Source organism: Oreochromis aureus, linkage group 3 (genome assembly GCF_013358895.1).
Source record: "Oreochromis aureus strain Israel breed Guangdong linkage group 3, ZZ_aureus, whole genome shotgun sequence".
NCBI lineage: Eukaryota > Metazoa > Chordata > Actinopteri > Cichliformes > Cichlidae > Oreochromis > Oreochromis aureus.
In genome coordinates, this window is record NC_052944.1 from 49064726 (window position 1) to 49080239 (window position 15514).

At 40.6% G+C, this 15514-nt stretch overlaps 1 protein-coding gene and 1 long non-coding RNA gene across 2 annotated transcripts; one reads left to right on the top strand and one right to left on the bottom strand.

The window, feature by feature from the left end:
* Window positions 1-840: 840 nt before the first annotated feature.
* On the bottom strand, window positions 841-9635 carry LOC120439499. Its single transcript, XR_005612666.1, has 4 exons — window positions 9395-9635; window positions 2001-2056; window positions 1101-1893; window positions 841-1012 (listed from the first exon to the last, which is right to left on the bottom strand). It is a non-coding gene; the product is annotated as an uncharacterized LOC120439499 (long non-coding RNA).
* Window positions 9636-12877: 3242 nt separating this feature from the next.
* LOC120439465 (tripartite motif-containing protein 16-like) lies at window positions 12878-15010 on the top strand. The gene has a single exon (XM_039610479.1). It carries the CDS (start codon window positions 13157-13159, stop codon window positions 14831-14833), a length of 1677 nt encoding a protein of 558 aa, XP_039466413.1. The 5' UTR covers window positions 12878-13156; the 3' UTR covers window positions 14834-15010.
* Window positions 15011-15514: the final 504 nt, after the last annotated feature.

Below are 15514 nucleotides of genomic sequence, written 5' to 3' on the forward strand. Positions count from 1 at the left end.
GTCAGTACCTAGGTCAGAGCCACGTCACCAGCCTCCTGATTGGTTGTCGCGGCGCGAATTGACGCCGGAGTTCAGATTTTCCAACTCGAGCGGTAGAGGCGAAACACGTGTATGCACAAAATGCAACACAGAAACTCACGCGCGTGGTTTTCTTCGCGAGTCAAACGCGCCCCACGCGCTACACTGACGCGCGTTTCAGGCGTTTTGGCGTTTTCGCGACGCAAATCTGCTTCCGAATTTTCGCCGGACGCGCAATCGCGTGTCATCGCGCTTTTCCATTGACTTTACATGTAAACCTGACGCTCTGGCCGCCTCTATCGCGTTCGGTGTGAACGCACCGTTAAAGGAAGTAAACTATCACTTAGGACCTCCTAATTCTGCTCAGTGTATTCTTCCTTCTTGCCTTTTCAAGGAATCTCTTCTTGTCATTGGACCTAGTATTCTACTTTTATTAAACGCTTCCTTGTCATCAGATTGTGTACTAGCTGCTTTCAAACATACTGTTGTGCAACCAATTAATAAAAAGAAAAATCTTGATCCAAATGTGATTTCTAACTACAGGCCAACTTCTAAACTCTCTTATATGTCCATCATTTTGGAAAAAGTTGTTTTCAAACTCAGTCTGACAGTGAGTTAGTGAGAGTTAGTGACAGTAAGACAAACTCACTCCAGCCTAAAGAGAGGTTTTGTGAACGCTTTTCTTGAGTTCACAAACAGTCTAAGAGCGAACATAACTGGCAGCTTGTACCTACTTTAATAACTGGTACATTTCAGAAGTCCAAAACTGTCACGGTCTGCAGACCGTGGGGATGAGAGGAATAAGTACCCAAAATGCAGGACTTGATGACGAAGGCAGTGCGTTTATTTACAGTGGTGTAAATCCAAACAACAATAAATCCCCAGTGCGATCCCAACTCCCGTTCCGTGTCTTCTCCCTTATCCCGTGCTCTATGCTCTGTCTCCGTTCCCTGTGTACTGTCCGTGTGCTGCCTCCTGGTCGCCACAATTCCTCCTGGGGAAACACGCATACAAAAGGCAGCCATGAGTACAAAACCCAACGGCAGACTTGCACGAACCTTGCACATTAAACTGAGACTGACGGGAAGTCACTCAACGATCCAGCGTCGAGGAGCTCTCAGCCACACTGTTTTGAAGCTCCTCTGACGAGGCTTCATCGGCACCAGGTGTGTGTGGAGATTCCTGGGTGTGACCGGTCAGCTGGCAGGGCCACACCCACCAGGCCTGAAGGTGCCTGCCACTACCACACCCTCACACACGCACACACCCATACACACCTGACAGTACACAAACACAGGACAGCAGCAGTGCAGAAGACACAACCCTCAAACAACAACCATAACAATAATAATAATAATAACCCTGAGTCCCTGGAACCGGGTCCGTGACAAAAACAACTCCCAAACCACCAGGAAGGAGACAACAGAACTGTTTATTTTTACCTTCAATGTAATTTATTTGATCTTCCAAGCTGGTGAGAGGTTGTTGTTGCTTATAAATTCATTTTGTAAGATTCCTGCATGAAATGATTTGATCAGATATTTTTAATTTTATATTTTATATGGTATCATGTAGAGAAAAACATTATCTCTGGGTATCTGTGTTTAGACTGCTGCCCTCGCTGACAGACATGATATGTGTTTTCCTTGTCAGACATTACAAACTGGTTCGCATTCAAGAAATTCTTTAAATCCATTTTACACTTGGCACCATTTGGCCAACTGTGCCATTTATTATAAGTATTTAATATATAATTTCAAAATGCAACATCAAAAGAATATGGTGATTTATAAAGAAATACATTAATATTCTTCCTTTTGTTGTGGTTCTCCTCTGCCTGATAGCAGGTCTGTGTCACATTGACTACAAATGATCCTGTTGAGGAGACAGAGAGGGAAAGAGAGGAGCAGACACACTGAGAACTGGAACAAATCTGTTGTTGAGTTTTATTTGGAGTTCATAAAGTGAAGCTGTAAACTAACCAGAGACACATGAGGTGAGGATGATGAGCAGCAGGATCCTGCAGATCATCTTCTCCCTGTGAGAGGAGACAGAGGTGAAGAGTCATCAACACATGAGGTCAAAGGTCAGTCAGTACAGCTAGAAGAAAGAAAATCTACAGTCTGACTTCATTCACTCATCACAACATCTCCAAACAGACATAATGAGGAACTGCAAAAATATCAAAGTAGGCTTGAAGCCTTTTAGAAACATGTTGTAGTTACAGAGTTTGTCCACCAGAGGAAAAGGTTTTTTTTATTTGTATGTGTTCATGTTATAATAATAACAGTGTTTGAAGGCTTTTCTTTCCAAACAGACAGAAAGACACACACACACACACACACACACGGTGTGTCAAAAGTTATGCATGGACAGTTTATAGGTGACTCTCTGAGAACAGTAGAGGACAGTAGTTTGTTATTTTGAATGAACAGAAAACTTAAACATAATCATTTATGGCACGATTAAATATGAGAAATTAACCTGAAAAGCTAAAAATATCATTGAGCCAAAAGCTCAATATTACCTTACAACAACAAGGAAGACGATACATTTTAGTTTGTACTCGTTTTAATGCTAAATGGCCTGTATTTGTATAGCGCTTTACTTAGTCCTTAAGGACCCCAAAGAGCTTTACACTACATTCAATCATCCACTCATTCACACACTGTTGACGTCAAGTTACATTGTAGTCACAGCTGCCCTGGGGCGCACTGACAGAGGCGAGACTGCCCGACACTGGTGCCACCGGGCCCTCTGACCACCACCAGTAGGCAAACATGGGGTTAGTATCTTGCCCAAGGATATTTGGCATGTAGACTGGAGGTAGGTGACCCGCTCTACCACCTGAGCTACAGCCAACGCAGTGAAGTAACACACTCACTGCGTTGCAGGTTAGCACATTTGAATACTTTTTATTAGTTACCTTATAATGATCACAAAATAATACTTCATGGAATCAGATAAAATGAAATATATATAAATATATATTTGTGGTTTCTGTTTAAATATATTTACTTTACTGGAATACATTCAGTTTATAACAGGGGTGTCAAACTTACGGCCCGCAGGTCGGATCAGGCTCGCAAACGGGTTTAATCCGGCCCACAAGATGATTTTGTAAAGTCTAAAAATGAGCTGCAAATTTTCAAAAAAGAAGCTGCTGTTCCATTTGCGTCCATTGGATGGCGCAATAGCAATTGTGAGCTACTTTGTTTTGCCCACAAAATTTAAACCTGATGTGCTTTGGCACCCTCACTGCCCCAATATGTCTCTGTCAAAAAAGAGAAAAGTGGACGCAGAGTGCAGAGTGTTCCAAGAAAAATGGTCACGGAAGTGAATGGGAAAGCTGTATGTTTGGTGTGTTCCCAGCATGTTGCAGTGCTGAAACAATAAAACCTCTGTCGCCGCTATGTGAGTCTTCATGCTGACAAATATGACAACTTTCAAGGACAGCGGAGAAGAGAGAAGGTGAATGAACTGTTGGCGGGTCTGAAAAAACAGCACTGTGTTTACTCACAGCCGAGGCATCAGTGACGCTGCAGTGAAAGCTAGCTACCTCATTGCTAACGAAATTGCACTAGCATCAAAACCATTTAGTGAGGTGCACCATGACGTGATTTTTGGACTTTTCACTGTATTTTGCACCAGGAGGCTTTGTGTTGCAAGTCATTAAAAATGGATAACGTCATGAAGGTGGTCATCCAAACTGTTCATTTCATCCGATCCAGAAGCCTCACCGTCGGTTTGATAATCTTCTCAGAGAGAAAGACCACATCTGTGGCCTGCCATACCACACTGAGGTAAGATGGTTGAGCCGAGGTGCTGTGCTGAGGCGTTTCTTTGATTTACGAGAAGAAATTGAACAGTTCATGGAAGAAAAGGGCAAACCTGTGTTAGAATTTCATTCCGCAGAATTGATGTAGGAACTTGCATTTATGGTGGATGTTACAGAGCACCTGAATAACGTGAACAAACAGCTTCTGTCAGTGCGCCCCAGGGTGGCTGTGGCTACAATGTAGCTTGCCATCACCAGTGTGTGAATGGGTGGATGACTGAACGTGTAAAGCGCTTTGGGGTCCTTAGGGACTAGAAAAGCGCTTTACAAATACAGGCCATTTACCATTTTACTTCAAGGACACAATAAAGTTGTCACGCAGTATTATGACAGCATACGGTCTTTCAAGTTGAAGCCGTCATTGTGGAGACACAGCTGGCTGGTGGTGATGCAGCTCACTTCCCCTGTCTGAAAATGTGTGCACGACCCAAAGTGTGACAGACATGAAGCAGTTCAAAGATAAAATAACGGGACTGTTACTAGAGTTTGAGCAACGATTTCAGATTTTTGGTGAACTGGAGAAAGACTTCAAAGTTTTTTGCTCGCCGTTCACCGTGAATCCCTCTGATCTGCCCGTCAGCAATCAACTTGAAATAATAGACTTGCAGTGTGACTCGGATTTGAAGAGCAAATTTGCCGCAGCTGGCTTGAACACATTTTCTCAGAATCTCTTGCCAGGTTGCCCCAACTTGACAGCCCTTGCTGCAAAACTGTTGTGCATGTTAGGAACCACATATCTTTGTGAGCAAGTTTTCTCTGTAATGAGCATAAATAAAACAAAACTGCGCTCAAGGCTCACGCACAAGCACTTGAATCACATCCTGAAGTTGGCTGCCACTCAGGATGTGAAGCCTGATATTGATGAGCTGGTGAAAGTTAAAAGATCCCAAGTATCAGGAGTCAAATAAACTCCGCAACCCCACTGAACGTGCTGCATGAGACACTGATAGAGTTCTGTGATCTGTGATATACTTCTGTAAATCACTGAGGTACTGTGTGGTTGTGTGTTCGTTGTCCTCAGAATTTTCAAATAACCTGAGGTGGTTTGTAAGTAATAGCTATGTTGTGCTTGTACTATTTTGAACATACAGTCCTCAGGCTCTAGCTTTGTTTTTTGTGTTGATCCTATTAAAACAAAGAAAATAATCTGAAGTAGTTGTTTTTAAGTTATATATACAATGATTTTACCAGTCCGGCCCACATGAGAATAGACTTTTCTCCATGTGGCCCCTGAACTAAAATGAGTTTGACACCCCTGGTTTACAACAAGGATATTTTCCTCAATAATTATTTGAATAAATAAAACTTGCAATTACTGTTTTTATTTTGCCTAATTATAAAAATATATTTAAAAAATGTATATAAAGTAAGACAATATTCAGTTTAATGTGGTATCCCAACATTGCTTGTGCCAACTATTTTCTAACCTTCACAATTCTCAGGACCTTCTTCCTCATTTTAAAGTGTGTCTGTTTGAAATAAATGCATTTATTAAATCATATATGCACACACAAATGAATATCAGACAGTACGAAGAGTATAAAATTGTGAGTGTCTGTGAATGAATCAATGCAGCTTAACAGTTGCCTCAACACGCTTTATATTATAAGGTAAAGACGCTGAGATAATACAAAGAAACCCCAACAATCCGATGACCCTCTATGAGCAGTTATTAATTCAATTCTAGATTTAGCAGTATTGATAAATTGTCAATATTATTTGATCATTGCAGTCTCAGCGTTCACACAGGTGAAAGAGGCCCCCTCCTTGATTCAGCGATCGTCTTTCCCTTTTCACATAAATGTCCTCCTTGACTCAACACTCAGCGTTCCTCCCTGGTCAGCATTTGTAGATCCTCATCATTGAAAGAGTGTCCACTCCTCTGACATCAGCAGGGCAGACCAGCAGTGTCCAAAGTCACTTAAATCAGATTTAATCTTCCCCCTGATTCTCAGTCTGACTTTCAACAGGTTGTCTTTGCCATGTCTACAAATATTTATTTTAATGAGTTGTTGAACATATGTATGTCTGTGAAGGTTCTCAGTCATCCAGACGCTTCCAAGTTCCTTCGACTTGAACTAATGAAAATGGCAAATGCATAACGATTTAAAATGTCATGTCTGACACTTCAGGCCTTGAAATGTTGAAGTTCTTCCAGAAAAGGATGATTGAATGAAGGAGCTGGTCCTGATGGGGATCACGCTGATATGTTTACTGTCAGCATTTTAATCACAAATTAATGGCTGTAGATTGCAGTCATTGCTCTAACACTATGTATGCATATAACAGGGCTCAGTGCTGCTTCTTACAGTTTGAGCTGCTTCAAGCTTTATTTCTGAAGAGCACATTAGCTTACTAAAAACAGTAGCTAGCTAATACTGTTGGGACGTAATAATTTTTAAGCAAAGATGATCAGACAGTCATGTTAGCATGTTAGCTTCAACAGGTGGTCAGGCTGCCCACAGGCACACACTCGGACGTTCAGCTCTACATTTCCTTGCAGAGTCCCTTCATATTCTTAATATATCCATGATATATCCATGCTCTGTTAGCTAATATAGGAGCTAATCCCATAGTTAATTCCAAAGATAATTCATTTGTCAATATAATAGCTAATCTGTGAGCTAAAAGGAAAGGAAAATGCATTACCCTTCCATCATCACCATTTTAAATATCAGCAATAAATCTTTGATTTTTAAATACATTAACATATTTATCTTTTTAAAAATGTACTATTAAAAAATAATAATAATTATTTTAAAAAGTGCATATTTTATTGCACATTTCATTACTGAAACTGCAAATATCAGTGTAATGAAATCAAACTCTGGGAGGTGGAGTTTACATGGGCACCGAAACTGTAGGAGAGAGGAACCACAGCAGCAGCATTAATGGAGCAACAGCACTACAAATGAAAGCAAAACATTAATAGAGTTAAACATGTTCATTTAGATATGTGTTTATAGATGTTTTATTGATTACAGAAATATTATTTTATATGGTAGATCTAAAGGAATCTATGTCACTTTTATTTATGTAGCATATACTAAAAGAACATATTAAGATAAAGGGTAAATGACCCAAAAAACCTTCTGGTTGATGTAGAGGGAACAATGACCTCAATCTAAATCCTGAACCATTAATCAGGAACAAACAGGTTCATCTTCAGCTTCCAAACCATTTTTGTGCTCAACTGAAAACTCATCATGTGCTTTCATTTTTGACACACACACACACACACACACACACACACACACACACACACACACACACACACACACACACACACACACACACACACACACACAAGATTTACAAAAAGTAGTCCATCTCTTCCTGTGTTTGGTCTGTTGCACACAATAATCAGTTGTCAGTCAAGCTTTATTCAAACAGCCCTTTTTAACTAATCAAAAGCAGTTGAGAGCACTGACTGAACTGATGTTAAAAAGTAAAAAAGAAATTAATTTCTTGGTCACTAACACCTGCACAACAAAGCAACAATATCATAAATGTATGATGGATGAAACTTCTATAAAAAAAGAACTTTGTTGTTAACTTTATTATAATAGTAAATTAAAAAAAATGGATAAAATAAAGGGCATTAGAAAAACAGTGATAAAACTAAACCAATCAGGCTTGACTGTTTACTTCAACCAATACGATATCATGGCAAAATGTATAATAGACATGCCAGTCCGCCGTGGACTGGACAGAAGTTACAGTAATCTGCAGTAACAACAGAGGGAGATATTGTCACAGTCTGGCTGAGGCAGACTGTATGTGTTTGCAATAGAGGACTCAAACGCAGACCAAAAACAGAACGTGACGTGGATTAACAAAAAACAAGCCGTTTATTAAGGCTAGGAAACAAGGTACAAACAAAGGGCATGGGTGAAACTAAACAATAACCTAAACTGGGTGAACTGAAACTAAAACATGAAAAAACCTTAAACATGGTGAACTGACATGGATACCTGAAGTCATGACGTGGAAGAGCAGACGACCTGACAAGGAATGACTGAAAGCACACGGACTAAATACACACAGGAGGATAATATGAGGGAAATGGAAAACACATGGAAAACAGCTGAAACACATGAACATAACAACGTCACAAGGGGAGAGTAAAACTAAAAACACTGAACATAGGAACACAGGACCCCTTCAAAATAAAACAGGAAACATAATGAGACGCAGACATGACAACATGAAGGGCAACGGAGACTTCACAGGGGTTGAAAACACAAGGTGGAACTAACAAGCAAATGAACAAAGGAAACCTAATGAGCTTAAACATACACTATAAACATCAAAATGAACTAAAACTCCAAAACACCGGGTCATAAGACCCAGGATCATGACAGATATTTGATTTCAAGCCAGCATTTTAATATTCATGAGAAAGCGTTTAAACAGTCATTATTAACACATTTACATGTAAATTATCCAGCTAGCTTACTTGTTTTGTTTTGCTCACTATCGTCTTCTTGCTTTTACATGACCTTTCTGGTAATGTAATTTCTGCATACGTGTCAATTTCACGTTTTGAGCAATTGAAATGGACACGGTGAACCATTTCAGCCACTCTTTCTCTGCTCCCTCACCCGGTATCAATTTGCCATGGGAGACCCTAACAGGGGACAACAAGGTAGCGACTCACTTTCTTGTTTAGCAAAACACAGAAGAAGAAGGAGAAGAAAAGGGACAGAATGCACTTTGCACTCCAAGCAAAGGGGAACCTTTCTCAATGCACGATTTCCTGTTATACCGATTACACTAACGCACACATCAGAGCTACAAAGAATCAGAAGAAAGCCAGTTGTTTGGCTAAAGAAGTGATATGTTTCTTTTATGCCGCTGAGTTTGGTTTGCTGTAGCTGTTTAGTGCAGGTGCAATGTGAGCACTTGAAGCTATTGCGTTAGTTTCACTGGTTAGCTTAGTTGTAGATGTTGATGGTTGATTTAGAAGTGGGAGTTATGTTTAGTTATAAGTGTTAGTGTAGTAGTTATTATGTTGAGTGTTTAGTTGCATTGTTTTTTTGGTTGCAGAACTCATTTATTTTCAGGTACTGCAGTGACTGATTCATAGACAGTCTCTTCTTTAAGCACATGATTTTACTGATTTTTTATTTTTCTGATTGGAACTGATTGAAATTTATCACCTAAAACTGAGCCTACAAACATTTTAAAGATGGGATGTTCTTTTAAAAAACGTTAAAGGGTCTTCAAACCACTTCTCTTCCCGTGTACTGGCCTCGTAGAACCACTTTCTACTATCCAGGAGTTAAACACCTCCACACAAAAGCCACTGACGCCAGAGTGGGTTTAGACTTTGCTTTATATGGCAGGTGTGAAACTGTAACAACAAATACAGTGAATATGAGTATCAAATTAAAATAATTACTTGAGGAGCTGCGTGACCAAGTGCTAATGCTAACACCAAACAACTGTCTACAACCATAAATTAGCACACATAATACAGCATCTAAGTAACTGCTATTAATCAACATAAAGTGCCAAACAATAATGCATACTCACAGGGAATGCCTTTTTATCAGCCTTTCACAGCATAGATCACATTAATCAGTCGATTGTCTGAGTCTTTTACACTTCCCCTGTCCGCACACAGACAATGCCTTTCTCTTAAAGGGCCAGTGCACTAACCAAACAAACATGTACAAATTTGACAATAGTCAGAACATCCCGGAATAAGTCAAAGCTTGATATCGCTTCCCTACTCTTCTATAAACACACCAGATACACTCTGTACACATATATCTGACAGCTGGCAGCCCCCACTCACTGCACAGACACAGGTTGTTAAGTTTAGTTTCACTTCGACAAAAGAGAAACTCACAGACACACACCGAGTAACACATTCATTTGTTACTGCCAGGACAAAAGGCAGAAAAAGTAGCTCAGCTGGAAGAAGAAATCTTCTCTTGTTTGATCTGTTTGGATCTACTGAATCATCCGGTGATTATTTGCTGTGGACGCACCTACTGCATGAATTGTATTAAAATATATTTTGATGCAGGGGACAGGAAGGGAATCCACAGCACAGGAAGACTTTCACACCGAGGCCTGTCCTTAAAACATCATGTTAGCAGCTTTAGTGGAGCAGCTGAAGAAGACTGGACTCCAAGCTGCTCCAGCTGATCACTGCTATGCTGGACCTGAAGATGTGGCCTGTGATGTCTGCACTGGGAGGAAGCTGAAAGCCATGAAGCTGAAAGTCACTGAAGTGGATTTTTTACTGTCACCACCAGAGCCAAAGACCAGAGCTGGATTCTTAAAATATTCATGTGAAATCACACTGGATCCAAACACAGCAAACAGACATCTGTTATTATCTGAGGGGAACAGAAAAGCAACATTTATGGAACAACAACAGTCTTATTCTGATCATCCAAACAGATTCACTGGATTTCATCAGGTCCTGAGTAGAGAGAGTCTGACTGGACGTTGTTACTGGGAGGTGGAGTGGAGAGAGGTTGAAGTAGCAGTTGCATAAAAGATTGTCAGCAGAGCAGGGAGCCGTGATGAATGCGTGTTTGGATACAATGACAAATCTTGGTCACTATGTTGTGACACAAATAATTACACTTTTTCTCCAACAAAAGTCACACTAATGTGTCAGGTCCTCGGTCCTCCAGAGTAGGAGTGAACCTGGATCACAGAGAACATCTGCTCTCGTCATGATGAGGTGATGAAGATTTTCTGTCGTACTGATCAGCATCTGTTAAGCGGGTTTATGTTTTGAGTAGCACTTCTGTTTTTATTGTTTTTTTGTTTTGTTTTTATTGTTTCATTTATTGTTATTTATTTATTGTTAACTGTATCATCATTATTTTTACTTTAATTATTACCAGGAAGGAAACAGATGCAGCCGTTGTGGATCTATTTTTAGCAAACATCTGCAGCATTTTTACATTTATAAGAGGTTCAATAGTGATTTCTTGATGATGTTTTTAATCATGTCTTTAAGTATTGATGATTCTAAATGTTCACAGTAATATAACATACTTACTGTGTCATTAAAATAGATGAATAGACTTTATGTTGTCCTCATAAGTTGGGAATCTGGAATTGCTTAATTCATTAAATATTTGAATCTAAAAGTGTTGTGATTTATTAGTTTATTTTATTTCATATGTGTTTTATTTTGTACAACCTCTCCACGTCTTTCAGAATGGAAACACTGATACAGACAATTTGCAGCTAGCTTGATACTCATGTTTGTGCAAATGTAGAGTCACATGATCACGCTGCTGTAAACCTGTGTAGTCAGTAGATGGTGCTGTTGGACTGTGTTTGTCTTTGTGAACGCTGTAACGTCAGAGTTAGGATCTACTTAGTTTAACACAGAAATATGTGTACGAGTTTTAGTTTAAGTAATTATAACTGTTATATAAACCTACAGACGTGACATGAATCTAAATGTTATTTCTTGTTGTTTATTTCCTCTTCAGAGCAAACCTGTGCACACTCACAGATTACAAAGACTGTAAAACCTGTACTGTGCCCTTCATTACTGTGCTGTGTAAATATCTGAGACAACTAAATAAATGACTGGACTGCATTTGATTGGCTGCTGCTTGTTCTGATCGACACCCCCAGAAAGACAGAACACAAAGAGCCGCAATACGTACCAGTTATCAATATTCTGATTGGCTGACCTCCATTCCTATTGTCTCTGCATTCAGTCACACAAACCCCCTCACCACCCCCTGTCCCCCTTCAGCTACAAGTACAAGTTTTGTACCAGATCTCTCTTAAGAAGTGCTCACAATGTGTGAATTTGTGACTTGAGAGGGAGCAGTCAAGCTTTCAGGGCCAAGAGGCCAGCGTGAAAGTGGACCCACAAGCAGACTCAAGTCACGGCTGTTTCAACCTCAAACTGATTTCATTAAATAGAGAGATAGAGAGCTGTAAAGTGTTACAAGGTGGAAACTTCTGAGAGGCTGGATCCACTGTAACAGAGGAGAGCGGTATTATTTCCAGTGCAGGTGAGTTGTACTGCAAGGAGAGTAAAGAAGGTTGCTTCCTTGGCAGGCTGGTGAATCTGGGTTTTGGAGGGAGGGAGACCTTCTTTTCTGGACTGATGGATGGTTACAGTGAGCAGGAAAGCAGGCAGGCAGGTTTCCAGATTCTCCACAGGAAGTTGGGTGAAACAGAGCGACGGCTCCTGGCAGGTAAGATTCAGGCAGGAAGCTGGTTGGAGGGAAGGACCAGTGACAGAAGGAATCCAGATAAGAGTGGAGGTGAGTGGATAATGATCTGGAGGTGCAGGAAACTGGAGACACACAGAAGGTGAAATTAAACAGAGGAACACTTGGAGCAAGCAGAACATGGAGGCTGATTTAAAACTACTGTTTAGATGACAATCTGAAAAATACTGGAGCTCTGAGGTGGACCATAAAACTTCATTGCTGATTGCAGACAATGAGCCGCATGTGGAGGCAGATGTAGACCCAGAACTTCACCTGGAGGCAGGACCTGAGCTTTGAGTAAGAAAACATTCCCCAAAACACCACCGACACCCCGAATCATGACACGAGCACTTGTATTCACTGATCTGAGGCTGGAGTCACAGAGTTGTGGTTCCAAGTAGTAAAAATAATAAATAAGAGTAAAATTTGAATTGGAAATCTGCAGCTCTCAATATATTTGTGAAAATATCAATATCAATATAAGTGAAAAAAAAACCTGTTCTACACATTCTGACCTTTTATTCTGTAAATGTTCACATTTTGCAGCATATTTAACTTGATATTCAACCATGTAAAACACAAAAATACTTGCAGTAAAGATAAAGACACTGGCTCTGTGTCTGAAAGCCAAATGTCTCATATTTGAAGGATTAATAACTGTGTAATATTTAATAATTTTTGTGTCTGAATGTGAACATTTTTGAAATAAAAAACAATTCATGGTATAATATGTGCCATGGTGTGACAGTGTGACAGCTTTTTATTTACTTGTCATTCATATATTATAAATGTAAAAACTGATCCGCCTCCTTTGTTCATGTTCAAAGTGTTAAACAAACAGCGTCTACGTCAAACTGCTCCACTTCCTGGACTGTGTCAAAGCCTGATAACTCCTCCCTCTTCTTCCTGAAACACTGTGAATGTATTTCCTTGTTCCCTCCCCTTTAGATCTGCAGTTTGAAGATGGGTATAACAAACATGTTGTAACGTTTCAGAGCCGACAGGCTCCATTCACTACAGAAAAGTATGTTATGACATCAGAGGTCAGAATGCTTTCGTTTCTGCCAAAGAGAAACTGAGAGGAGAAATGGCACAGAAAGGAGTTCAGCTGGACCGAGAAACTATTTCTTGTTCCATCTGTTTGGATCTACTGAAGGATCCGGTGACTATTCCCTGTGGACACAGCTACTGCATGAACTGTATTAAAAGTTTCTGGGATGAAGAGGACAGGAAGGGAATCCACAGCTGCCCTCAGTGCAGGAAGACTTTCACACCGAGGCCTGTCCTGGAGAAAAACATCATGTTAGCAGCTTTAGTGGAGCAGCTGAAGAAGACTGGACTCCAAGCTGCTCCAGCTGATCACTGCTATGCTGGACCTGAAGATGTGGCCTGTGATGTCTGCACTGGGAGGAAGCTGAAAGCCATCAAGTCCTGTCTGGTGTGTGTGATCTCTTACTGTGAGAAACACATTCAGCTTCATTTTGAGTCTCCTGCCTTTGCAAAACACAAGCTGGTGGCCCCCTCCAAGAAGCTCCAGGAGAACATCTGCTCTTGTCATGATGAGGTGATGAAGATTTTCTGTCGTACTGATCAGCAGAGTATCTGTTATCTCTGCACAGTGGATGAACATAAAGGCCATGAAACAGTCCCAGCTGCAGCAGAAAGGACTGAGAAGCAGAAGGAGCTCGAGGTGAGACGACTAAACATCCAGCAGAGAATCCAGGAGCGAGAGAAAGATGTGAAGCTGCTTCAACAGGAGGTGGAGGCCATCAATGGCTCTGCTGATAAAGCAGTGGAGGACAGTGAGAAGATGTTCACTGAGCTGATCCGTCTCATCCAGAAAAGAAGCTCTGATGTGAAGCAGCAGGTCAGATCCCAGCAGGAAACTGAAGTGAGTCGAGTCAAAGAGCTTCAGGAGAAGCTGGAGCAGGAGATCGCTGAGCTGAAGAGGAAAGACGGCGAGCTGGAGCAGCTCTCACACACAGAGGATCACAACCAGTTTCTACACAACTACCCCTCACTGTCAGCACTCAGTGAGTCTACACACTCATCCAGCATCAATATTCGTCCTCTGAGCTACTTTGAGGATGTGACAGCAGCTGTGTCAGAGACCAGAGATAAACTACAGGACATTCTGAGAGAGGAATGGACAAACATCTCACTGACAGTCACTGAAGAGGATGTTTTACTGTCACCACCAGAGCCAAAGACCAGAGCTGGATTCTTAAAATATTCACATGAAATCACACTGGATCCAAACACAGCAAACACACGTCTGTTATTATCTGAGGGGAACAGAAAAGCAACATTTATGAAACAACAACAGTCTTATTCTGATCATCCAGACAGATTCACTGGATGGTGTTATCAGGTCCTGAGTAGAGAGAGTCTGACTGGACGTTGTTACTGGGAGGTGGAGTGGAGAGGGGGAGCAGTTTTAGTAGCAGTCACATACAAGAATATCAGCAGAGCAGGGTGGTCAGATGAATGTGTATTTGGATGGAATGACAAATCTTGGACATTACATTGTGACACAAACAGTTACTTATTTTGGCACAACAAAGTCCAAACTGTCCTCTCAGGTCCTCTGTCCTCCAGAGTAGGAGTGTACCTGGATCACAGAGCAGGTATTCTGTCTTTCTACAGCGTCTCTGAAACCATGACTCTCCTCCACAGAGTCCAGACCACATTCACTCAGCCGCTCTATGCTGGACTTTATCTTTCTGGAGATGGAGTCACTGCAGAGTTGATTAAAGTCAAATAGAAATTTTGGCTTCCAGTTTTTTGTTCTTCTCTATCTTTGCTGTTGAGAGCTCACTGTTGTGCTGTTTCTTCTCTGCACAGAGATCACTTTATGGCTGCGAGTTTGACATCTTCTGATTGATTGTCTGTAGTTACCTGTAAATTTACCTGAAATTGTATTCAAATCAATGCAACACTTTTTCTCTGTTGAGTCTTTGTGAACAGATCAGAGTGACATGTGAGAAATTTATTTCAAAACAGTTTCCACTGGACCCCAAAGTAAGTAAAGAAGTAATGATCATAAACATAATCAAGCAATAATTCAACAGTTTTAGGGCCTCAAGTTTTTCATTGCTTAAACAACAATAACACTGGAACTTTATTTATTTTTATTTCTTAAAGATTTGGATTTTATTGGGGGCCAGTCTCATGTAGTTTAAATAGAACAAACTCCATATTATGTAGTTTGTTCTATTTTCTGAATTGACAGGATTTCTCTTCCTTTCTGTTCTTTATTTACTTCCTTTACAGAGAAGAAAATATTGTTTTAATACAAGAAAACCTGCACAAAAAGTAGTTCATGTCTCTCAGTCAGTCCAGTGTGTGATGTCTCGTGAACTCAGTAAGATCGATGGGAGTTTGTGGCAGAAATTAACTGATAGATTTAACGTTGTGAATAATTCTCAAACTGCTTTGACGCTGT